This window comes from Hydra viridissima, unplaced genomic scaffold, assembly GCF_058129835.1.
Source record: "Hydra viridissima isolate aposymbiotic clone 2 unplaced genomic scaffold, HvirCarnegie_v1 scaffold_1, whole genome shotgun sequence".
Taxonomy (NCBI): domain Eukaryota; kingdom Metazoa; phylum Cnidaria; class Hydrozoa; order Anthoathecata; family Hydridae; genus Hydra; species Hydra viridissima.
The window spans coordinates 6,827,687-6,853,833 of NW_028324300.1; the positions used below are offsets into that span (position 1 = coordinate 6,827,687).

Below are 26,147 nucleotides of genomic sequence, written 5' to 3' on the forward strand. Positions count from 1 at the left end.
AAAAACAAAAGATTTGCAGCAAAAGAATTATGAGAATAAAACTTTTTCTTAGTGAAATCGCGTTCATTGCAAAATCAGTTTTACAATTAATGCGACCTTTCAAAATTTAAAACTTCAGATTATCTTTTTAATTCTGAATGTAAAAATTTACTTTTTTTGAACTGGTGCTGTTATATTACTTATCATGTTAAAAAATCAATTCTAATGACGATCTTGACAAGTGTTTTACTATTGAAAGGATAAACACACCCCTCCGTAAAGATAACAGTTTCACAAAAATTACTATAACAACCGACGGATACTGCTTTTTTTTATTTTATGCTGATTCAAAATCAGTTGAAATTAAAGTCATATAGTCTTTTGTCAGTTATTTGTAATAGTGCTTTAATTTTTTTACATATAAAAATTTAAAACAGTATTGAACAACTGTATAGTATTAAAGGACCCCAAAGTATATTGTTAGAAGCTTAATGCAACCAGCGTAAGATGTTCGAGCGAAATTATTATCAAGCAAATTTTTCAAGAATAAAAAAGTGAATGACGTTTTCGTAAATAAATTTACTTTAAGTAGAATTTATAAATTAGTGAAAATGTCATTATTAGGAAAACAAGTTTATCAGTTTTTCCATGATTTATATTTGAATAAAAAGTCCGATTTGTTTTTGTTATACCTCAAATCTCGTATTCATGTATAGTGGTATTGTAAAGACATTTGATGTTTTTAAAAACACAATCTACAAAAAAGCATCTGTGCTTTGATTTTTCCGTTAATAACGAATATAGCACAGCTTCTCCATCAGACTTAAGTAAATCGAATTTTCTAAAGTATGTATAAATAGAACTTTCTATGCATTTACAACAAAAGTTTTTGGTGTGACAAATTTATATTCATACTCAAATTTTGACCTTTGAAAAATAAGTTTGCCGGATTTACTTGAATAGCAGTTCTATGTCTTAAAAGGTTGAAACACGGCAATATAAAATGTGGGGTATTACATACTTTTTTTTAATGGAATCTTTGTATGTCTAACTAAATGAATTATTTTAATTTCAATTTATTTCAAAAGACTGATAGAAATTTTTACTTCATTCGTTTTATTATAATAATTAACGGAAAAACAAAACCCCGATGCTTAATTCACAAAATCAAAAAACGTCTGGTAAACGATGCGAATTTCAAAAAAAATCCAAGATGCTGTGTCAAGCTTACAGTTGTTACCACCCATGGTCTAAAGGGGGTTTCTCTTGCTTAAGTTCCTCTTGCTTAAGTTCCTCTTGGTTAAGACTTGCATCAAAAATGATTATAGTAATAATGTTTTCACTTGAAGATTCTTTTTTTTTAGCTTTTTGAAAGTTATTAAATTCTGAAACAAAAGTGGCAATTTACTTTACCATTACTAAAAAGTTTTTGAATATGTTCTGTGGTTGAATTGATGATAAGATTCGAGTAAATAAGCAATAGTATTTTTTATTTTTTTAAGTTAACCTTTTTTTCTGAGAATTTGGTTAAGATGATTAAAGCTTTATGTAGAGAGAAATGCAAAACACACAAGTTAAAGAATATTTTTTGACTGAAAATAACAGATGAAAATGCAAAGTGTGCGCAGAACAAAAGTCAGCAATTCTTGCCGGAAATATTTCTCACCTCAAAAACCATTTGCATTCAAAACACAAGGATATTGCTACAGAACTAGGAATTTCGGAAAGGAGGAAAAAAGTTAAGTATGACTTTGATATAAACGATAAGCAAGAGACTTCATAAAATCGATTCTGATGAGAAATTTGCCTATGACAGTCGCTGATAACATGGGGAAGAATGAGATGATTAGAAGGGTCAGATGATATTTAGTCAACTTGTTCGGATCAAGGTAAAAACATGATCAAAGCTTCTAATGCTATCATAGAAATGCAAAATGCAATCTGTACCAAATATTTTGTGGAGCGCATGTTTGCCAACTAGCTGAAAAAAATAAAAGACTTAAAAGAACCGTTTGAAGCCACTCTTGCTGAAATAAGAAAACTTATAAGAAATACGCAAAGAATGTATTTCTTGTAAATTTTCTTATTTCTTGCTGAAATAAGAAAATTTACAAGAAATACATTCGAGTCGATATTTTATGCAACGAAGGATTTTTAAAGATCGGAATATACCTTGTTGGACTTCTTTTTACAATGGATGAACCATCACACGCAGTCATTCTCGCTAAAATCGCTGGCTATGAATCATCCATTTTATCACTTTTAAAAAAGTTGTTTATAGTTACTGAAGGTTTTGATGTCTATAAAAATTCTGAAGAATCTAAAACAGTGGGGCTACCTACATCTCTTTTTAACAAATTGACTTTATGAATTGTTTTAAAATGGGTATGAAGACCGCTTGTAGAACCTCCATGTGTTTTTATTATTTTTTTACACAATTTGCATTTAGCACACTGTCCTGCTTTTTCTCTTACAAAATGAAACTATGGTGAAATTTTATCATTTGCTTTGGAATGCTCCTCAAAATCTTGAATATTCATATCGGTATAAAATACAAATTTTTTAAAAGGTAATAAAATGTATAATTTATAATTTATAATTTAACTTAACGTTTGGAATTTTATATAATATTATAATTTAACTAAAAATAACCAATATCATATATGATATTGGTATTATTAAAGAAAATCTAATAATACCGGTTTAATACCGGAGTCCCGGGATTATAAATTTTCAATACCAAAATACCGGTATTTGATATTTGGTCCGGTATTCCAAACCCTATCTACTCCACGGCTTCTCAATAAATCGTTAAAGCTTCATGACTAGCACTATTCCATGCAAAACGAGGATCTAATAAGAGAACAGCGATAAAAGCATCACATTCAAAAAACCTTTGTGAACGTAAATTTAAAGCTTCTAGAAGTTTAGATTAAACTATTTTGTCCATCGGCAATCTTTTCTAAGCTCATCATCATTCGATGATGAGCTTAGAAAAGATTGCCGATGGACAAAATAGTTTAATCTAAACTTCTAGAAGCTTTAAATTTACGTTCACAACAGTTCGGAACGAGTTTGTTCACAACAAATGCAACTTGGATTATAAATTTTGGAATTTTATAATCCAAGTTGCATTTGTTGTGAGCAGCACCACGGTATTTTCCAGTCAAATGACAGTGGTCTAAAACTTTATTCCCGTTGCCTTTCATAACTTGTCTGGCTACGACTGTCATTTATTCATCAAGAAATTAGGTGGAAAGCTCAATTGCATACCCAACAATGAAGAAAATTACATCAGCTTCTCAAAAAAAATCAAAGTGAGAGACTTTATTAATAAGAAAGGTAAACTTCAAGGAGTTTGGAAAGAAATAAGGTTTATTGACACCACCAGGTTCATGCCTGACAAATTAGAAAAACTGGCTAAAAATCTAAACGACTATCAATGCAAAAACGTTAGAAAATATTTTCCTGAAGAGAAACAGTTCAACTTGATAAGAAAAAAAGGCATTTACTCTTACGAATGGGTAGACTCCATTAAAAAGTTTTCCGAAACGCAATTGCCTCCTATCAAAGCGTTTGATTCCAAATTGGACGATGAACCAGCAAAAGATGAAGACTACGCGCATGCGCAAAAGGTTTATAAAGAATTTGGATGCAAAACGTTTAAAGATTACCACGAGCTATATAACAAGTCTGATGTGCTGATTCTAGCTAATGCCTTTGAAAATTTTAGAGAAGTGTGCATGAAATGTTACGGTCTTGATCCCGCCTGGTATTACACCTCTCCTGGATTAGCCTGGGACGCCATGTTAAAGAAAACTAAAATTAAATTGGAATTGTTATCCGATATTAATATGCTCAACATGATCCGAAAAGGAATACGCGGTGGGATTAGCATGATCTCGAACCGACTTGGAAATGCCAATAACAAATACATGGACAAATACGATCCTTCAAAACCATCCAAATTCCTTCAGTATTTAGACGCCAACAATTTATACGGATGGGTTATGAGAAAACCTTTTCCCGTTGGTGGATTTAGATGGATGACTGAAGAAGAGCTTTTAAATTGGCGACATTGTCCATGCATTCTTGAAGATGATTTAGATTACCTTGATCACCTTCACGATTTACATAATGACTACCCTTTAGCCCCTGAAAGATTAACCATTGGAAAAGTAGACAAACTCGTTCCCAATTTAAACAATAAAATAAAATACGTCGTTCATCATGAAAACCTAAAACTCTATGAACGATTGGGTTTAATCATCACCAAAATTCACAGAGAAGAATCACCTTTAGAGAAGAACCTTTCATGAAAGAATACATCGACCTCAACACCAAGGAGAGAACAAGAGCTACCAACGAATCTGATAAGGAATTTTTCAAACTCATGAACAACTCCGTCTTTGGAAAAACCATGGAAAGTATTCTAAAGCGCGTCGATATCAGACTGATCACCACAAAAAAAGAAGCCTTAAAATTGTCCAAAGCCCCTCGTTATAAACGAAACACCATTTTTGATGAAAACTTAATCGCGGTTCACATGGAAAAAACAAAATGTTTTTATGATAAACCTGTTTACTTGGGAATGAGCATCCTCGACATCAGCAAAACTTTGATGTTTGAGTTCCATTACGACTACATCAAACCTAAATACGGTGATCGCGCAAAATTACTCATGACTGACACTGACTCGCTTTTTTACGAAATCGAAACGGAAGATTTTTTCAAAGACATTGCTAACGATCTTAAAAACATGTTTGACACAAGCAACTTTCCTAAAGACCATCCTGCTATTGAAAACGCTGGGTTTGAAGTAGGCTTAAATAATAAGATCATCGGCATGTTCAAAGACGAGGCAGGTGGAAAAATAATCATACAATTTGTTGGGCTTAGACCTAAACTTTACTCTTACAAGATCCCTAAAGAAAAAAAAGAACACAAAAAATGCAAAGGGATGAAAAAGAAAGTCGTTGAAAATCGCATCACTCACCAAGATTTCTACGACTGCTTAATGAATGAAGAAGAAAAACATGCCACCATGAACGTTTTCCGATCCCGTCTTCACGACGTTTACACCGAAGAAATCAACAAAGTCGCACTCAGCACTAACGACGACAAAAGGATCAGGCAAAAGAGTAAACACAGCACGTGGGCTATTGGTCACTACAAAACAAGATCCGATTACATCGCTGAATAATTTTAAATCTGATTACATGGACGGTAAGAAATATTTTACGGTAAGAAATTTTTTTCAATAAAAAGAATTAAAAAACGACGCCATCTTGGAAAAAACGTAACAAGATTAATTTTACTAATTCATTATACACACCCGCCATCTTGGAAAAACACCTCAAACCACCCAATATATAAGGGTATCAATGCGCCAGAACCCGCTTTCTATAGTAGTCATAACTTGATGAACATGGAAGCCAGTTATTGATTTTATCATAAATTAAATAGCATCATCTGAAGATAATAAAGTTGCATCTTGTCGGCGGATTGCTTCAACTGTAAGCTTAATAGGAAGTAAAACTGAAAGGATATTTGACAACATCTCAAACTCTGCATCTGAAAAAAAATAGGTGATTTTAAATCTATTAGACTCTTTTTGATGCAATTTTTTAACTTGACAAAACGTTCTATCATAGACACCAAACTATTCCATTGTGTTTTTGAGTCTAAAACCAGAGACAATTCTTTCCCGAACTCTTCTTTTACATATTTTTGTAGGAGTTAGTCATTTTTTGTAGGCGAAGAACGAAATATTTTGACCACTTTTCGAACTTTTAGATGAATTAAACCATACTAATATAATGAACAGCATTTATATATACACAGATATGTATATAATTAAAATATGCAACATTTACTCACCTATCTCTATATCAACACATGACGCCTCAATTTTTAATTTATCTGAATTGTCTCCAACACGGTTTTCTGGTACTTGGTTAATAATAATAGCATCTTGGCTAAATAACATCTAGAAACCAAAACCTTCGAGATACAAAAAGGTATAAACGTATGAATACCATCTCATGATAAAAGTAAAAAACAATAGAAAGCTTTTTTAGTAATCATATCGTGAGCCATGCTCAGTGCATCTAAACTGAGTATTTGTATATAGACATACTACATACAACATTATTAGAGAAATATACTTTTTATATTTCTATATTATTGATATATACTTGTTAATTAAAGCTTTATGTTGACAGAGGTAAAGAGAAATCCTAGTAGTCTCAGATAAATTTAAGTATAGTTAAAGACAATTAAAACTCATTAACATTTTTATGTGCGGGGAAGCTAATTTCCCGCCATAAGGTAATGACAAGGATATTTAACTAGAAGTTATACTTTAACAGTGGCTTCCGCCTCCATATTGGCAGCAGCTGCCAGAATTTGTTTTTAGAGGCAGAATGCTTTTGAGGCCGCCGCCAATCGGGAGATGGAAGCCTCTGGGGGCGGTCTTTAAATCAACTTGCCTCCGATAAATCTCCGAAAAATCCAACCATAAAGACCAGAAATTTTGTTTTTTAATGCAATAAGTGATTGTAGCAAACCCTACTCGACCCGTAATAGCCCTCCCCTAGAGTATGGTTCCTAAAAACCCTTTTCAATTTTTTATTTGCTTTATATTAAACTATATCAAAATTTATCGACAGATTTCAAATTGCATCAAAAAAAAAAATTTCGTTTAAAAATTAAGACCATTTAAAGTTATTTCAGGCGGTAATTGGAGGTAATTTTAAGCTTTGCATGGTTATAACTCTTAAACGAAAAGAGATTTTTTGATGAAATTTGAAATCTGTCGATGAACTTTGATCTAGTTTATGATAGAACAAAAAAAAATTTTCACGACTAAAGGAGACGTAGTTCTAGGAAGGGGGCAGTTAGGGGTCGGGGCGGGGTTGGTTTAGCTCCTGTTACCCTAATTTTTCGCTAGTCATCCTCATTCCACACCAGTATCAACATACTAGAAATTTGAGTATGCCCCATGCCTCTTAGTTACCTATCTTGAAAAACAAAATTCCTGGGTACTCCCCTAAAATATGTGATTTCTCTCCAGGCCCCTACATAAAAATGTTGTCGTTCACATTTTTTGAATGAGGAAATGTTTTCAGATGATAATCAAAAAAAAAATTTCTGGGGATGTGTTGCAAGGTCTTAGAGTATGTCCCTATGCACCGTGTTTTTTAAAAATAAGGCCAAATAAAAATTTAACCTGAAAAATGAGAAATTTATGGATTACGGTTGTAATTCTTATGCCTTGATTTTAGAAAAAAAATTTTCTTTTTTGAAATGGGGAGATTTGAAAAGGTTTCCAAATCTCCACATTTTTTTTAAAAAACCGTTTAGACTTTTAAAAATGTCAGATTTTTTAGTAGATCTACACGTTTTCAATATCTCAACATCAGAAATGATCATTTCTGATTTCGGTTATTCCATTGTAATAACTCCACCTTCACTTTTATTTATTTTATAATAGCTGCATTCATCAATAAGACTTTCTACTTCGTCAATATTGCTAATTATACTTTGATATTTGTCATATCTGTGAATATTTCCCTTTGTTTTTAGTTCTGCTTTAAGAGTTAGTGTCAAAACGTGGCGAATCAAAACCTTTTCAGTTAAATTTAATGAGGGTCATAAAGATAATAACGCCAGGTATTCTTCGCCGTTCCGAAAAATTAAAAAATCTAGCATTTCAAAGTGTATTGTATCTCTATAATTATGTGGCCGCATGAAATTTACCGCATCTGCTCCCTTCAATTTTCTATAGAAAAAGACAAATTTTATCTTTTTCTATAACAAAAGATAAATTTTACACCATCCTTACCTTTATTCGGCAACTTTCTCACTTTTTCCCATAATTATTTCGTTTTTCTATTGTGAAGCTTTTGTTAACAAACTCCAGTATTCAGGTTCTAGTTGCATAGTTACATCAAAACCTTTTATTACACAATCTTTATTATTGGGGCCAGTAAATACTTTAAATTCATTTTTAACTGAAACCTTTTTAACAAACTTTTTATTCTGATGTGAAAAAACTTATAAACAGTGCATATTCTAATCAGTAAATTTTCCTCACTGGAAATGTATAGGAACAACTGACCATTTTCATGTCAGAACAACTAACATTAAATCACAAATAAAAATAAAGTTGTATAGAGAAATTTTAAAATTTATTTTGAAATTTTGGTTTTCACCAGTAAAGAATATCCATAAGCTTTCATTCAAACGTTTGCATAAACGAAACGACAACCTCTTTGAGTTTAGCTTCAGTACTTTCTGATATCTTACCCTCCGATCGAATAGTATCTATCAAGCTTGAATGAGCAGTTCTCACATGTTTCACGAAGGCTTTTTCGAAAGAGGTTACTTTAGATGGGTCTATTTTATCAAGATGTCCTCTTACGCCAGCGTATATTGTTGCAACCTGTTCAGCAATATCCATAGGTACTAAAAGAAAAACAATGAAAAGTTAGATATTTCTTTACCAAATATTTTAGCATTAACTTATTTTTTAAACAATTGTGCTTTGATAACAAAACAACCAGAGAGAGAGAGAGAGAGAGAGAGAGGAGAGAGAGAGAGAGAGATTATTGAAACTGAAAAGTATAGAAACAAGTTCCTTTTGATCATTTAAATCCAATAATCTTAGAGAATTAAAAAAGCAACCCATTTAACTTAACCCAAGATATTCATAAAACTCAAAACTTACTAAATGAAAATTAAACTCATGATATTTGTAACACTGAGAAAAGACAAAACTGAAAAATAAGCATCTTAAATTTGTTTAAAAAAATTCTTACCATATTGTCCCTGCTTTAACAACTCAGTTAATCGTACACCACGATTCAGCAATGCTTGCGTTGCTGCATCAAGATCAGAACCAAATTGTGCAAAAGCAGCAACTTCTCTATATTGAGCAAGTTCTAACTTCATTGAACCAGCAACCTAAGTAAAAAATTCTTAATCTTAATGAAAAGTGTGTGTGTGTTATAATTTAATTATAACTTAGTTATAATTTAATTATAACTTAGTTATAATTTAGAATTCGAAATTTGAACAATGATATTTAAACATTGAAACTCTGCTCAGCACTGAAAAAATGACAGTTCATTTCTACATAATTAAGTACTTTATGTTTATGCAGCATATTCAGCATGTTTGCAATTTTCAAATACTTTTAGATATCATGATTTATGAGAACGAATACGATATCATGGATTTTAGGCTGATTTGTAAATTAAGACTTTTTTCTTTAAGCTTAAAACTTTCATCTACAAAATTTTCTAAAACAAAATTCCTATCATGTGTGTTTTTATTACAAAAAATTTATAAAAGCATAACACAGCATTTAATAAAACTGGGAAAGAAAACATAACAAAATCTTTTTAAACATTGCTATAGTATTTATTAATTGAAGTGAAGTTTTTAAAGCTTTTTTTAAAATCTACAAATATCTTACCTGTTTCATAGCTTTTGTTTGAGCAGCTGATCCAACACGAGATACAGATAACCCAACATTAATGGCAGGTCGAATACCTTTGTAAAAGAGCTCACTTTCCAAAAATATTTGTCCATCAGTAATAGATATAACATTTGTGGGAATGTAAGCAGAAACATCACCAGCCTAAACAGAAACCATATTGAAGCTAGTGATAATTTTTATTACCATAGATAAGTATTTTACCAAACTACTTAGTAATTCAATAGCAAACCAAAAAAACAAACAAATAACAACTAGTGATTAAGATTACTTGTGTTTCAATAACAGGTAGAGCAGTAAGAGAGCCACCACCAAAAGCTTCACTCATTTTGGCAGCACGCTCAAGAAGACGAGAGTGTAGATAAAAAACATCACCAGGGTATGCCTCTCTACCTGGTGGACGTCTTAAGAGAAGAGACATTTGACGATATGCCACAGCCTAAAGTATTGCAAGTCAGTTAATAACTGAAAAACCTTTAAGTTCAAAAAAGGTTCATATTTAAAGCTTACTTGTTTTGATAAATCATCATAGATAATTAAAGCATGTTTCCCATTATCACGGAAATATTCTCCCATAGCACAACCAGAATAAGGAGCTAAGTACTGAAGGGGAGCAGCATCTGAAGCAGTAGCACTAACAACTATTGTGTATTTTAAAGCCCCAGCATCTGAAAGCTGTTTTACTAGCTGAGCAACTGTACTTCTCTTCTGGCCAATAGCAACATATATACAATAAAGTTTTTTTTCTAAAATTAATATATATATTTCAAAGCATAGCAAAAGATAAATAAATAGGAAAAATCCAGATTAAAGATCTAAAAATGTTAAGTAATTCTATTGTTTAATGACTAGCAACCATAATTATATTTTTAACAGCATGCAAAAGAAAACTATAGCTGTATTAGGTTATACATGGTTAATCACAATAGATACATGTGGTATTGAAGGGATTTACAAGCCTACATATATCTTCATAGTTTTTTTTTTAATTTACAAATAGTTGCTTTTAGTCTAAACTATATAAGAAAATAAATACTGAATATACTTGTATATAAGTTAAAACTTTAACCTGCTTAGAATGGGTAAAAAATGTGATCTCAGTTAATTTGATGATACTTTACTTCAAGTATAGCATAATAAATGAAAATTTCTTCTAATGCTGGCATTCGATATATGATTATTGTATTTGGTGGCAAAGTAGTGTCAAGGAGGAAACTACTATTATCTAACAATCACTCACAATAAGTAAGAAAATGTGTAACTATATAAGAGATTTTCAGATTGACCCTTAAACGTTTAACATTCTTTTAGAAGTATGCTGTGTGAGTGTGTATGTTGATAATTAATTTTTACAGCCATATGCATTTTTAACTTTTCTTTTAAACAAAAAATAAACCATAATAACAGATGCATAGAAATAAATAAACATCTTTTAAGCATACTGAAAACATTTTAATGCAGAGAACAGTTTAATGGCTTTGATGGCAAAAACACAATGTAAAAAGACTTCTTTTTTTTTTTTTTATCAATAAAATTCAAGAAAGCTGTTATTTAAAAAAAGTTCTTTAAGGACAAAAAGTTAGTCAAAGAACTTTTTACTGAAAATACACCTTGAATTATACAGTTATAACTAGTACTTTTTCAGTTAAATATAGGAGGTTGATTTATATGCCTGGTTAAATTATACACTAACATATATGCTAGATATAAATCAAAAATAATTTAAAAAGAACTTACTTTCATCATTAGACTCATTAAATCGTTTTTGATTAATAATGGTATCAATTGCAATAGCAGTTTTTCCTGTTTGACGATCCCCAATAATCAACTCACGCTGACCTCGACCTATAGGTACTAAACTATCTACAGCTTTTATTCCTGTCAACATAGGTTCTTTCACTGAAGTTCTTGGAATAATACCTGGAGCTTTTACACCAACACGTGCACGTTTAGTGCAATCAACAGGCCCTAAGCCATCTATAGGATTTCCTAATGCATCTACAACACGACCTAAAAGACCTTCGCCAACTGGAACATCAACAATTGCACCAGTTCGTTTAACAATGTCCCCTTCTTTAATTAATTTATCATTTCCAAATACAACCACACCAACATTATCAGTCTCCAAATTTAAAGCCATTCCCTAAAAGTTAACAAAAAATTTCAGTGCAGAAACTCAACCAGATAAAGCATAAAAGAATTTCTTTGGTCCATTTTTAAGAATATTTTAAAATTAGAGCTATTTAACAATAAAAAATTAAAAATGTAAAAATAAAAGAAAAATAAAAGAAAAATACAAATGTTTAATCTTTATTTCACATAATTTAAATGTTTTCACATTTTAAAAATGTTTCTAACCTTTAATCCACTAGAAAATTCTACCATCTCTTCAGCTTGGACATTCTTTAGTCCATAAACTCGAGCAATACCATCTCCAACAGAAAGTACTTTGCCAGCTTCTTCAAGACCAACTTTACTTGATGTTTTCAATATCCTCTCTTCAAGAATAGCTGATACTTCAGCAATAGCTGGTTGATGAGAAGTTGTCTGGAAATATCTAGATGCCAACAAGGCTCCATTTTTTCTGTATTGCTAAAAACAAACAGTCAGCTTGATCGACAAAAAAAACATCAAATTATAGATTTTTAGATATTACCCTTAGTAACAAAAATTGTGCTTAAAAAAATGATAGTATTCAAAAGAACTTTTAATTTCAAAGCAAAAAAAAAAAAAAAAAAAATAGCTATAAGACTTTTATGGCATTTTATCAACTGGAACAAGTATTTACAAATTAAATTTTAATTTAGAGAACCAAATAAACTTGAAAGACAATAAACACGATTAGTAGAACTAACCACTTAAAGTCAAACAACTCAAATGTTAAAAGTGCTGACACAAGTGATAGCAAAATATTGCTATCAATATACAACAACTTTACATTACATTACATAACTCTTTATTTCTTAATGATCTTGCAACAATTTATAAATTAATCTACTCTCAAAAAGAAGTGTATTTTTAAAACCAAATGGACTTGAATCCTGACCATTTAGCTTTTTTCTGTACACATTGTTCCAACAACATCTTCAGCTCCAGTTTTATGTGCCTTAGAAGTAGAATTGAAGATACTGTTGAATGAAGTAGTGTGAATAAATACAGCATTAATAATCTCAGGGATCAGGTACTTTTTCTGTTTTTCTATTTTGCACAAAAGACAAACATGTATAAAAAGTAGTGATTTGTTACAATTCTTCACCTAAATGTATTTTATGAGCTAAGTAGCATGAAAATATATGGTAAGACTTACATCCATTTACTTTTAATATTGTTTAAAGGCATAAAATTGTATACATTTTTGCATACTTATTATATCATTATCGTATTTTTTTCTTTAACTCAACACATCCTTTAAAAAAAGCACTACAGTAAAATATTGTTTTCAAAATTCAGTTCTTTTCATTATAATATGCTTTTGTTTGGAAACATGTGCATTTGTATGCTTGTGTTGTTAGCCAAATAAATTTAAAAGAAATAAAATAGCAACATTTAACAAGCAGATATAGGCAACTTTTGTATTAACTGGTACTTAACCAACTTTATAGACTGTTGCAGTTACAGCTATCCTACAGCTAAATGAGGAAAAAGTGGCAATTAATAAACTCAAAATAAGAACTATTTAAAAGCTAGATAAATAAGATCTGAATACCTTTATCACAGGGACATTTCGAGCTAAAGATCGAGCTACTCTTGCAGCAATCATTTTTGGGGACCGAAGATTCTTCTTGTCTTTCTCGATAAGACTGTCATAAGGTTGGAGTTACTTACTAGTAACCCAGGGTTCTTTGCCAAAAGGAGCATGCGTGAAAAAACCTTTTTTGGGTGTCATGGACATGTTTGCGACATTTTAACAAATGGTAACCTCTACACAAAAAATGCAGCATTATTAGATTTTTTTTTTTTTTTAAATAAACTTTTTTTTAACAACATTTTATTTTAAACTAGCTAAAGAAATTTTCATCTTGTAATAAGTTTCTTTTTTTACTTTTATTTAGTATTAACATTTTTATTTTGTAAGTTAGACCACGTACTTTGAAAATTTAAGGATAAAATTACGTCTTTTACAGTAAAAAGATGCATTAAAGTACCGAAAAGTCAAATCATTCAATGGTATCATGAAATCCGATATTGCCAACCAAGCTGATCCGAGAATGTCACCTATATGGAGTGATAGTGTACATATCCCAGGGTTTTCTGGTGCAAATTTTGAAATCCTTTAGATACGTCTGCGGGAAAAAAGTGGCTTTGAGTTACAAAAATGGAAAAAATTTACCTTTTTTTTTTATATAGCAAAACTGCTATAAAATCCATACCATTAATCAATCCATGGACCTAAGGATACACTTATTCTAGACATCATACCACCAATAGAGTTACACCTTCTTTTGGGCACAGTCAATCAACTCTTCAAAATTTTCAAAACTGTGTGGTTAGCCATGCTTCACATTCACCAAACCCCATATCATAGCGGACTGTTTGAAGGCAATGAATACAGAAAATCGTTGAAAAATGTTGATATTTTACAATTTATTGCTGAAGAAACTTCCAACACCAAAGTTTTTGCTGCCATTGAAGCTTTTAAAAAGTTTAATTTGGTTGTGAATTCATGCTTTGGAAATGTAATAGAAAAGGATTTTTTCTTTCAAGATCATTTTAAAGCCACATATTTGGCTATCTAATTTGGAAGCATTACGCCCAAAATCCACACAGTATTCCACTACATCAAGGACTTTGTAAACATGAAACAATTGCTCTTAGGACAATTCAGTGAACTGGCTGTTAAGACTGCACATCAAGAGTTTCACCAGCGTTGGTCATAACAAAAAAGAGATAAAACATACCCAAATTACAAAGGAAGGCTGTTCAGTTGTCAGATAGATTTCAATAGCAAACATCTTCAGAAAACTATCAAGAATTTTCATCCATTCAGCTTCATTTTAATGGATCAATATTATTTTTTAGAAGAGAATTTAAACTCATAAGTTACACATTATAATGAATTATAGTCAATTTCAAAAAAAGTATTTTAAAATTGTGTCAATCTGTCCATTTGAGAATACTAAACTAACCAGTGGTTTAAATGTCATTTCAAATAAATTAAAGAGTGACATTACTTAGTTGCTGAACCAAACAGAAAACGAACGCAGCATTAGCAGATTTTTCAGTGCTCATTTTATCAGCTTTCATGATCTTTTAGACTGTTTTTAAATGTTGGGTGCAATTCAGAATTCGCAGAGATCTTTTTAAATAGTTTGCTTTTTTTTATTATCAATATTCGCCTTATAATGAAATATTTATCGCCATGTAAATAAAATGTAATAAAATATATATTATCATGTAAATAAAATATTTCCCATTTATTCTTTAAGAAAAGAATAACTAAAAATAAAATTCACAAGTTATACGTTGATCCCTTATCCTTTTTTTATCGCTTTGCAAAGAGTTTTAACTTATAACCGTTACATAAGTTGAAACGTGTTGAAACCCTTAATCTTGGTTTTATTTTTTCTTCTCTATACCTAATTTATCTACAGCTATTGGCTTAGGCTAGCAGTCCATTAGTTATAACATGTATTATAAAATTCTTTTTATTTTTAAAAAAACTATATTTCAGTCTGGTTTTTACCATAGTTTACCACCAAATTTAACTAAATCTGCAGTGTAAAAGGTTTTACTGAAGCTTAAGCGTCTGCGTCTCGTTATTTTTTTTTATTCGAGATGAGACAAGACGATTCTAAAAGCTTTGTCCCGATTAGCAATAAGTATCGAGACAATTTTCAATTTTCACTCGAAATCCGGGACGATACCGAGATAAGGCGAAAGGTCCCGGACAAAATAGAAGCTTAACAATTTCCCAGAATTTACATCTTTTTAACGGGATATAACGAGACATTCTAGTTAATCCTTAATGTGAAATTTAAATAATGAATTTCTGGCACAACAACCATTATTTATTGCTGCTATAATTGATATTGTTATACTATCTATATAAACACAGTTTTTTTAAAAATTAATGCAACTGAAATCAGGGGGAAAAAAATATTGAACTATTTTGGAAGAAAGGGATAAATTTGTGTCCAAGGACTAAGTTTCTGATCATTTAATATTGTTTACCGCTGAGGTCAGTATTCACTTCTAATGCAAGAGCTTGTTTTACACTCATATTTAAGGGAAAAGTTATCCAAAGTGTCTTCAACTTTTTTGATCTATAAAACATTTGACTTTTTTAAAAAGTGTAATTCATGCAGAGACTAACAATAGAGCATGATGTTCAATACCTAGCTCTTTTATTTTTTCTCTTTTCCTTTGCTCTTCAAGGACCACCCATTGTTTATGGGGTTTTCAAGAACCAAAATGGCTACTTTTATTGGTCATTAGATTTTCTTGAAGCGATTGGTATTCTTTTTCTGTAAAAGGAATCATAATTTCTACCACATTATTTTAGTTTTTTTCTTCACTTTTGAAATAAATCTATCTAAAGTAGCATTAATTTATGTTCTCATTGCTAATTTCTTTAGTGTTATTTGATTTCGTTAAGTAAATCTTTCCAAAATCGTAGTTTATCCACTCCTAATTCACGTATATTCGGGATAAGATCTAATCTTTTTGTTGTTGTTGTTTTTAAAATCATTAATATATATCAGAAACATTTTTGAGTACTTTACATCATTTTTTACTTTACACTGTTTAACATTTTATGTTATAACTTCTTTGACAATCATCAAATTACATTCCCTATGTTAAGTAAATAATATTACTTGTATATTACAGGAAATACTGAAGTTGTTAAGTAATGCTATTTGAATTATCTAGCACTTCTTGAATAGTAAATCATTATTCAAATAAAAACATTTTAACAAATTTCTAAGTAGCATATGATGACAAAAACATGTTTTTTGAAACTATATTTGATATGTTGAAACAAGTCATACAAATAAAAAACTCAAATTCAAGAAATACAAATGTCAATCAGTCCATAAAAACCTTGTTTTCCGCCTTTTCATTTATTTTGATATATTAAACCACTGTTAAAAAATGGCGGAAGACAAGGTTTTTATGGGTTCATTGACATTTGTATTTCTTCAAAAAATATATAAAGTTAAAAGATTATCTTAAAAGAAAATATGGACTTTAATTTAGATTAAAAGTTATCCATTTTTACTAAATAAAAAATTCTAATTTTTTAGATTTCTTTGAAAATAATATTAAAATTTTTAACTTATTTTAACCATAAAATGTAAAATATAAGTTTCATGAAAAAACTATGTTTACTTTTTAAATAAATGATCATTCTAATTTAACATTATTTAAAAAAGGACACTATATTTACCAAAAAATTGTGAGGGGTTTAATGCCATTTTTTTTGTTATTTTGAGTCACTGTGCGTCATTTCTGGCTGGCTCATTTACGAACTCAGCATCACAGCAAGTTTACAGAAATGATAAAACAACAGGCTCAACGAAAAATGGAAGAACTAAATGACGAATCTGATTTATGTGAAGCCACTAAAGAAGCTGAAGATTTAAAAGCAGAAGTTTCAACGTCAAAAAGTTCTACAACCTCTTTACAAAGTGAAGGATTTCTTCCACCTGATCCAAAAAAGCCAAAACTTGCTAAAAGCCTTAATAAGTTTCATCCTGTCCCATGCCACTCAAGCATGAAATTTTTTCGCTCTAAGTATTCCTTGTTTGACCAGAGACAACTAGAGTTTTACTTGGACCTAATGAAGCTATTGGTAGAATGTGATCTTCCATTCATATTTGTTCAGTCTAAGGGTTTCCAATCCTTTTGTTCAAAGTATCTTCCACGTCATCAACTGAAATCAGCAACAACCTTTTAAAGACAGAAACTCCCACTACTCTATGAAGAAGTGAAGAAACATCTTTCATCTCAACTTGCTAACATTTTACCAACAACTTCTAGAGTATCCTTTACAACAGACTTGTGGACATCAAAAATAATGAAGCCTACATCAGCATTTCACTTCATTTAATTGATGAGAATTTTGAGCTCCAGAGGATCATTTTAGCTTGTAAGCCATTTCCATCTCGTCACACTGGACAAGCTATTGGTAAAAAGCTCGATGATTCAATCACTGAACTTGCACTTTTACAAGACTGCTTGCGTGTAGTGGTACATGACTGTGCTGCCAACATGAAATCAGGATCATCAAAAGCAGATCAAATCAACGAATCATTACTTTGCATTGACCACACGTTAAATTTTGTATTATCTAAAGCAGTCAATTCACTCAAAACTACCAAAGAACTCATCAAATGTGCAACCAATCTGTCATCTTTTGTTCATCAGTCTACAAAAACAAATGAGGCAATCTCCAAAGCATGTAAGCAGCTTGATGTTACTTACCGAAAAATAATTCCACCAGTTGTCACTAGATGGAATTCTAATTGTCTCATGTTGGATTCAATCCTGCAGTTGAAAACACCACTTCTCCATCTCAAGAATTCTGAGGCTGATTTTTCAGAAAAAATTCCGAATGAACAGGAATTTGAGCTAATGGCTGATGCTCAATTTTTGTTAAACATGTTCCTTGAAGCATCTAAAAAGTTTGAGTCAGACAAAGTTCCTACCATTCACGAAGTTCTTGTACAAATTTTCATTATTCGAGAGAGGCTCATTAAGATAAAGACAGAAAAAGAATTAAAAGGTTGAAAATTTTTGTCAGAAGCTTGCAAACTTGCTACTGCTTTGCTTGAACAGCTAGAAAAGAAAATTTCTTCTGGTGGAACAGAAAACAAACTATATTGCTTGGCTCATCTTCTGGATCCCTACTACAAAGGAGCAAAAAAAAAAGTTGAAGACTTTTGATCAAACAGTGAAAAATGCAACTGAATTATTCTCTGTGGAAACAAATATCAGTACAGATAAAGCAAAAGAACTTCCACCAAATTTTGATGAAATGAATGAAGCCCAGCAGCTTGTTTTTGAGATCTCTTCTGATATCCACAACGCAAACAAAAAATGCAGTGATGTGTCATAGGAGATTGAAAAATTCTTGGCTATGCCATTGACAGATGCTTGTGAGAAAGAACCTTTGAAATGGTTGAAAAAAAAAGAAATACATTTTCCTCATCTTCGCAAACTTGTACGTTAAATCTACCACATCCCTGCTACATCTGCAACTTCAGAACGTGTTTTTTCAGCCTCTGGAAGAATTATCAGTGACAGAACATCTAACCTCGATTCAGAAAATGTTCACATGATTGTGCTCATTAGAGCAAATTTGGACAAATTGAAACAGATCAAAGTTCTTGAGACTGAAGAAGAGCAAAGCTTAAGAATGGCTGCAGAAAAGTGACCTTAAAAAATGTCAATTTTAAGCATTTTTTTCACATTATATATTTTTTCTAAACTTTTGGTATTTTTCTAGTATTTTCAAAATCTTTCAAAAAATAAGTCTTTGATGTAGCCTATAGTTATCAGGAATACTGACAATTAATCACTTACGCTAGTAAAGACTGTATTTTGGGTCAATTTTAACATCTCATTTTTTTGAATTTCACACAGATCCTTAATGCCAGAGTTGACCTATATACATTGTTACATAACTCAACAGTTCAGTCTGGCACCCTATCATTTTTTTGACAATAGTTTTGTCAACAGAATCGTTTTGTTTACAAACACATAAAAGATTCATTTTATTGACATTCTTTTACTTAAAGTTACTTAACCTAACCTAAAGAGTTGCCAGTGGAGTTCAGTGAATTGTTAGGTTAAATTTGGTCTGATTAGGTTAGTAAAAGATTGTAGACAAATTACCTTTTTATTTGTTGATGAAATGATGTGTTACGTTATATGATATGTTATATTTATGCCCCAACTGGTGTGATGATAAGTTAGCAACGTTTTCAGTAACAAATGCCGTGTAATTCGATTAATTTATCACAAATTCAGTCATATTAGTCAGCATTAAAGTAACGAGTTGCAGGTTCAGCGAAAACTTACTTCTTTATATTTTATATATTTTTATCCGTTTCATCACATTTTACATCAAACATCTAAAAATTAAACTTTTTCTAATATTTTTTCAATGTGTTTAAAACTTTCATTCTCGCTGTAGTCAAAACATCACGTGATCAAAATTTCACCGTCTGGTACCTTGCCTTTTCCAAAACATGCAGTTGATGTAGCGCAAATTCATAATCCCGTCTTGCCCCAGTATCCCGTCTTACCCCGGGTTCCCCTAATTATAAAATGGATTTCGAATCTGATACAGCATTTTTGTATTGTTATGAACTTTATTCGCTGTCTTGCTCTAAAGAATCATGGATTTTATCAAAAATACAGATCTTGGTGTCATTGTTATATGTAGGCATAAAGAGAAGTAGAAAAAAATTTATATGTGAACTATGCTTATAGACCAAATATTTATTTTTAATTTTGTTTTTTTTTATGAGTTGCGTTTTCATTAACAAAAAAACAAAAAAAAAATTCTTGTTTGTCTAATTTCTTTAAAGTGTGCCATCATAGGAGCAGTTAGTTGCCTATGATGGCATACTTGTACTTTATCTTAATGGTATAAACCTATAAAAAAACCAAATAGTAAAAATCCTGAGGTTCATTATTATTCTGCATGCTAGAAGGAATACACCCATGACTCACAGCAACGTTAAAGTTAAGTATGCCATCATAGGCATCTTTCCCCAAGTAATAATTGTATTGATGAATACCAATATTCTGGCACCTTGGGTTTTTCAAAAAATTCCATATGGCACCACGAAAGAAGACATGTAAAAAAAGATTGGCTCGTGCTAATGGTTGAAGTTTAAAGGTCCCACAAGCGGGGTAAAGTTTTCCTTAAAACGGGGCAAAAATTGACCCTTTTGCCCTCTGTGGGAACTTTTCCAATGATCAAAAAAATTTTTGTAAAAAATTTTAACTACTATTTTGGGGTCAAGGCAGATCATAAGCTAGGGCTCTTTTCAAATTTATTTATATATATATATATATATATATATATATATATATATATATATATATATATATATATATATATATATATATATATATATATATATATATGTATATATATATATATATATATTAGGGTGGTTCAAAAATAGGTCATGTCAAAAATTTGAAAAGAGCCCTAGCTTATGATCTGCCTTGACCCCAAAATAGTAGTTAAAATTTTTTACAAAAATCTTATATATATATATATATATATATATATATATATATATATATTAGGGTGGTTCAAAAATAGGTCATGTCAAAAATTTGAAAAGAGCCCTAGCTTATGATCTGCCTTGACCCCAAAATAGTAGTTAAAATTTTTTACAAAAATCTTATATATATATATATATATATATATATATATATATATATATATATATATATATATATATATATATATATATATATTAGGGTGGTTCAAAAATAGGTCATGTCAAAAATTTGAAAAGAGCCCTAGCTTATGATCTGCCTTGACCCCAAAATAGTAGTTAAAATTTTTTACAAAAATTTTTTTGATCATTGGAAAGGTTCCCACAGAGGGCAAAAGGGTCAATTTTTGCCCCGTTTTAAGGAAAACTTTACCCCGCTTGTGGGACCCTTAAACTTCAGCCATTAAATTAAAAACTATCCAATAACATGGTAATGAGTTATACAACTTATATTTAAGGGGCTCTTTTCAAAAATAAGCATTAAAAGAATTTCATTTTTTCAGCAAAAAGCGGGTTTTTAGTGGGTATTTTCAAAATATCTTACATTTCAATTTTTTTGTATAATTTAATATTTGAAAACATAACTTTTTTCGCTGAACAACTTTTGTTTTGAATAAAGAATAAAAAAGATTTTAAATAAAATAAAAAATAAATATTTCATTTTCAAAATTAAAATATAATCTTATTATTTCATCTAACATACTTATATGTAAACATTTAATTTTAGACTAACATAAAATTTTAATAACTTATATGATGCCACCCAAAAAGAAAATTGAAAGAGTTGATGATACTTTTTTAGTGGGAAAAATAAATTGTACTATTCCTAACAACAAATTTGCTACTACACAAGAAATTCTTCAATACTACAGCTTTCTGAGAAAATCTAAACCTGAATAGCAGTTCTCCGTGAATAGTTGACATAACACAGTTTTTTTTGTGATATTGTTTATATTGTAGACAATGACGCAGTGAAACTGTTACTGGACCCTCTATATGCATTTTACTAAACTTACCACTAGAATGCTTACGATGTGCAGGTTTGATAACATCATGATTTTCAAATATTCTTTTGGCAATCTGAGCACAAGGTGACTGAGGCTTTCGTACTAACTTTTTTAATTGACCAAGGTAACTTTCGTATTTAAAAGATGAAAAATTATCAAGAGGACGATATTTTTTTGCATCATCCACAATGTGCAGCAATGAGTGAATATTATACACTAACTGATCTTTACCATACAGTTCACCAAAAGTTTGTATGAAATACCTAAGCAATTGACCTACATAATCAGCAAAATTTTCAAAATTATGTACAGTTTTCTTTCTTTTGCTTTTATTAAAACAAAAACAAACTCCTCCGTAAGTTTTGAAAAAGCGTAATGATGTATTTATTTTACGCCGCTTAACTGAAGGATTACTATAAAATCTTACTAGATTATAAATATTCCCCAATTACTAAAATAATTTTATTATAAATTAAATGAAGATAGACTTTATAAATTATCTGCTGTAAAAAGTATTAACTACGTATCTGTTGCTTTCTCGCAGCGAACACTTCATTTTCAACTCTTCATTTTCTCTTCTACTAAAAAACTCCCCTCTTCAAAAAATTCGCCTTCAATTTATACTTTACAAATCAACTCAAATATGTCCGTAAAAAACCGTTCCAACTATATTTGTAAGATTTTAAGGAAACTGCGCATTTCCACTCTTTTTAATTGCTTCCGCGAGTAGTGTAATTACAGTATCTCATTCTGATAACTCAAAACCAGTGCAACCTAAGCAAACCAACTTAATAACTCAATCATTTTGCAAAAATCAACATAGAATTATAGGTAAATAATTATTGCAAACATAACCAAAACATTATAATGACACTACAATACCTAAAATACTGTTAATAAAAAAATTATCCTCAAAAAGATTTTGCTATAATCAAACAGTAAAAAAAAATTGTTCTTATCCGACAATCGTAATTTAAAAACGGATAACTTTAACGAAATATTTGAAAAATATATGCAAAAAATTATATACCACTATTTGAAAAAGAAAAAACTTTAAAGCGTAAAAGAAATATAATATTAACAAAATATCGCAAAAACCTTCACACAACAAAATGGCGATTTCAAACTTCGCGCATGAGGTAAATTCTTATACAGTCGATAACACTGATCTCAAAATATAACTGGATAGCGTATTCAATTGCCTTTTTCAAAAAAAATTAAAGCCAAAATTGGCTTCCCAAGATGGCGGCGATCGGAGCTCTTAGCGGTGATCGATGTACATTTTATAAGGCTTTTTACAGAAATATTAAAGAAAATAAATAGAGTTTTGAAAGAAAAACTAGACTATGAAATAAAGTTTTAATGACTTTAAAGAAATGAAATGATTTCTGAAAAAATCAGACAATTAAAGTAATTATTTAGATACTAAGGTACAAAATATTCGATATACTTTTTAAGTGTAATTTACGATTAAATAATATTTATGCACAATCTATGTACCTTTTAGTTCTTAGTTACCCAATGCAGTGTGCTAGAAGGTTGATAACACGACTGTATGGTAAACGGCAGTGGTGTCTACTTACAATTTTGACAAATTTTATATTTTCAATTTTTGTAGCAAGATACCAGATATGTACATGCTGCATGAACTATTAGCTGAGTGCTGTGAGTACACACAACTCAGTGGTTCCTTCTAGGATTATTTAATACATACATGTAATTAATGGATATAGTATTTAATAAAAAAAATTAAGTACAAAATATTATTTTTTAACATGTTATTTTACTTATATATTATTCTTTGTAATATTTCAGCTCTCAATAATTGAGTCAATTGTTTTTAACTTGTTATTCAAAACAAATCATTAAGGGAATGTTTTGATAACATATATTTTGTATGTTATTTAACATTATCAACAATATGTATCTTATCAAAAAATTTATATGTAAATTTACAATAAACCATCTGCATTAAATGTTGGAATGCATTAGTACTTTCTTATCATATCGAACAAACCAGTTTTTTAAAATTCAAAGACAGAGGAGGTTTAATTAAAGCAACCAAAAGTGTTGCTATCATATGCGAAGAAACTGAAAGATGTTTCCAAAGGTTGCTTGCCTCAATAAATGGCAACCTTCCAAATGAAATAGGAATTCAAAATGCCATTTCTGGTGCTGTTTTGAGATCAGTTTATTAATCAAAAATATTTAATGAACAAACTTCTCATATGTTTGACTCAGCTATAACTGATAACCATTTATTTGCACTGATTAAACTTATTTCAGAAAACTATGCAAAAATATATCTTTATCACCTGGGTAAAAAACAAACTGCCAAAATAACTGGAAAAAAGCTTAGGAAGCAATTAACAAAACTTATCCTATTCAAAAACCAATCAAAAATATTTTTATGATATGATTATATATATATATATATATATATATATATATATATATATATATATATATATATATATATATATATATATATATATATATACAATAACTCTAGAAGGAACCTCTGAGTTGTGTGTAATCACAGCGCTCAGCTAATAGTTCATGCAGCATTTATAATTTATCTGATGAGCTAATGCCTAAAAAACATTTTATCTTAAAAATAAAATCAGCTGCCTACCATGCTGTTGTGTTATTAACCTTCTAGCACACAGCATAGGGTAGTTAAGAACTAAAAGGTACATAAATTATATAACGAATGCTAACTATATGAAACTTGAGATTTCTGCACAAGCAAGCAAATACTTTTTCTTTACTTTTATTAAACATACTAAATTTAAGCAAACTAAAGTTAAAATTTGTTTTTAGTTTTACTGAGAATTTTTTTTTTCTTATATTTATTCTAAAAAACGAAAAATAGAAAGTTAATATAGAGCAACTTATTGTAAGAATATGTTTTGTTAAATAAAAAAATATTTATATTTGAAATTTATGTAAATATGTAATATTCCGTTATTTTTATGGAAAAAAACTTATGTTAAACAAAAAAAATAGATTTTTATTAGAAAATTATATATTTATCAATATTTGAGCTTAAGATATAAAACTTGATTATCATCAGTTTCTTAATTTTCATATCACCATTCCTTAAATCCGCCGCCATCTTGGGAGGCCAAAACTGGCTTCAAAAAATTTTTTCGTATACGCTATCCAGTTATATTTTGAGATCAGTGGTCGATAAGTGGCGTGAGCACCCGGGAAAACCGGTGGTATAACCCGGATAATAACCATACCAGATCCCCAGTTCAATACCGTACGGGACCCGTCTGTATAGGCTAGCTGGGGAGGTATATTCTAAAACAGTCGATATGTGGCGTTAACGCCCGGGAAACTGTACGGTTCCCGTCTGACTCCCGGTGCCATAACCCGGATAAAAACCATACCAGATCCCCGGTTCAATACCGTACGGGACCCGTCTGTGTAGGCTAGCTGGGATGGCTAAGAGACTATTTGGTCTAAAACGACCCTCTATAGAGGAGTATTCCTTAGAAAGACAGGTGTTGGATAAAGACATTCTGAAGAACTTAAACTTTTCACAGGATGAGCCTCTCAGTTTAGTTCCACTAGTTACAGAGAAGTCCTGGCTTATATTTGGTTCAATGGATGAAGCTTCCTGCAGAGTATTGGATTTTAAATGATTTCTATCAAGAATTTGAAACAGCCATCATGAATCTTGATGTTGTAAATGATTGTTCAGAAAGAACAGTCAAATTAGTTCAACAACTTGTTAATAAAGCACAATCAGAAGAGAAAAGGCAAGATCAGCTCGTAAAATTATTTTATTTGTCAAAATAGCAAAAAAATAATTTTTTTTGAAATTTTTAGTTTTTCATGTTTCAAGTGTAAAAATTAACGAGGAATCTGATTCTGAATAAAAATTTTCAAAAAAAAAACACATAAGTATGTCTATTTCTTGATTATTTGATCATAGTCAAAATAATCTTCTTAGCAACGTCCATAGCAACAATTTTATTTTATTTTTTCCACTTATCTAAAACACCTTTTTCTTAAAAGTTAATCTTATATGATTAACTTGAGTCTGTGAAGTATTAATTTTTCAAACTGCTACCATGAAGGTCTGGAAAAGCTAACAAATGAACTTAGTGAGCATGTTAACCACACTGTCACACAACCACATAGTTACACTACACATTGTGTGTCTAACTTTTTATTATAAATTAAATTTTGTTCTGTAGATTATTTAGTGATTATTTTGTTTATTTATAAATAACTTCTTGGCATTTTGAATTGTGGATAAGTATAAAAATAATTATTAATTTAAAAGAAGAGCTTGATTATCAAGTTGATAATGGAAAAAAATTATGTTGCAAATAAAAAAAACAATAACAAATGATAAAATTAAAAGAGTAAAGTTTGCAAGTTTAAAAAAAAAGAAAAGAA

General features: G+C 30.2%; 2 protein-coding genes across 2 annotated transcripts in view; both read right to left on the minus strand.

Moving 5' to 3' along the window:
* The window catches only part of LOC145187981 (uncharacterized), a 433,414-nt gene that overhangs the window by 119,158 nt on the left and 288,109 nt on the right, over positions 1-26,147 (minus strand). The gene's annotated exons all lie outside the window — the stretch shown is intronic.
* Positions 8,155-13,354, minus strand: LOC145187265 (ATP synthase F(1) complex subunit alpha, mitochondrial-like). The gene is made up of 8 exons (XM_080063606.2): positions 13,188-13,354; positions 11,840-12,073; positions 11,219-11,624; positions 9,992-10,227; positions 9,753-9,920; positions 9,461-9,625; positions 8,802-8,946; positions 8,155-8,448 (listed from the first exon to the last, which is right to left on the minus strand). Exons 1-8 carry the CDS (start codon positions 13,239-13,241, stop codon positions 8,219-8,221), a joined length of 1,638 nt encoding a protein of 545 aa, XP_079919732.2. The 5' UTR covers positions 13,242-13,354; the 3' UTR covers positions 8,155-8,218.

Coding starts and splice junctions, on each gene's coding strand:
- LOC145187265 (XM_080063606.2), bottom strand. CDS start 13,241: ATGATTGCTGCAAGAGTAGCTCGATCTTTAGCTCGAAATGTCCCTGTG. Junction 11,625..11,839: donor AATTTTCTAGTGGATTAAAG/GTTAGAAACATT, acceptor GTTAACTTTTAG/GGAATGGCTTTAAATTTGGA. Junction 10,228..11,218: donor TAATGAGTCTAATGATGAAA/GTAAGTTCTTTT, acceptor TATTAATTTTAG/AAAAAAAACTTTATTGTATA.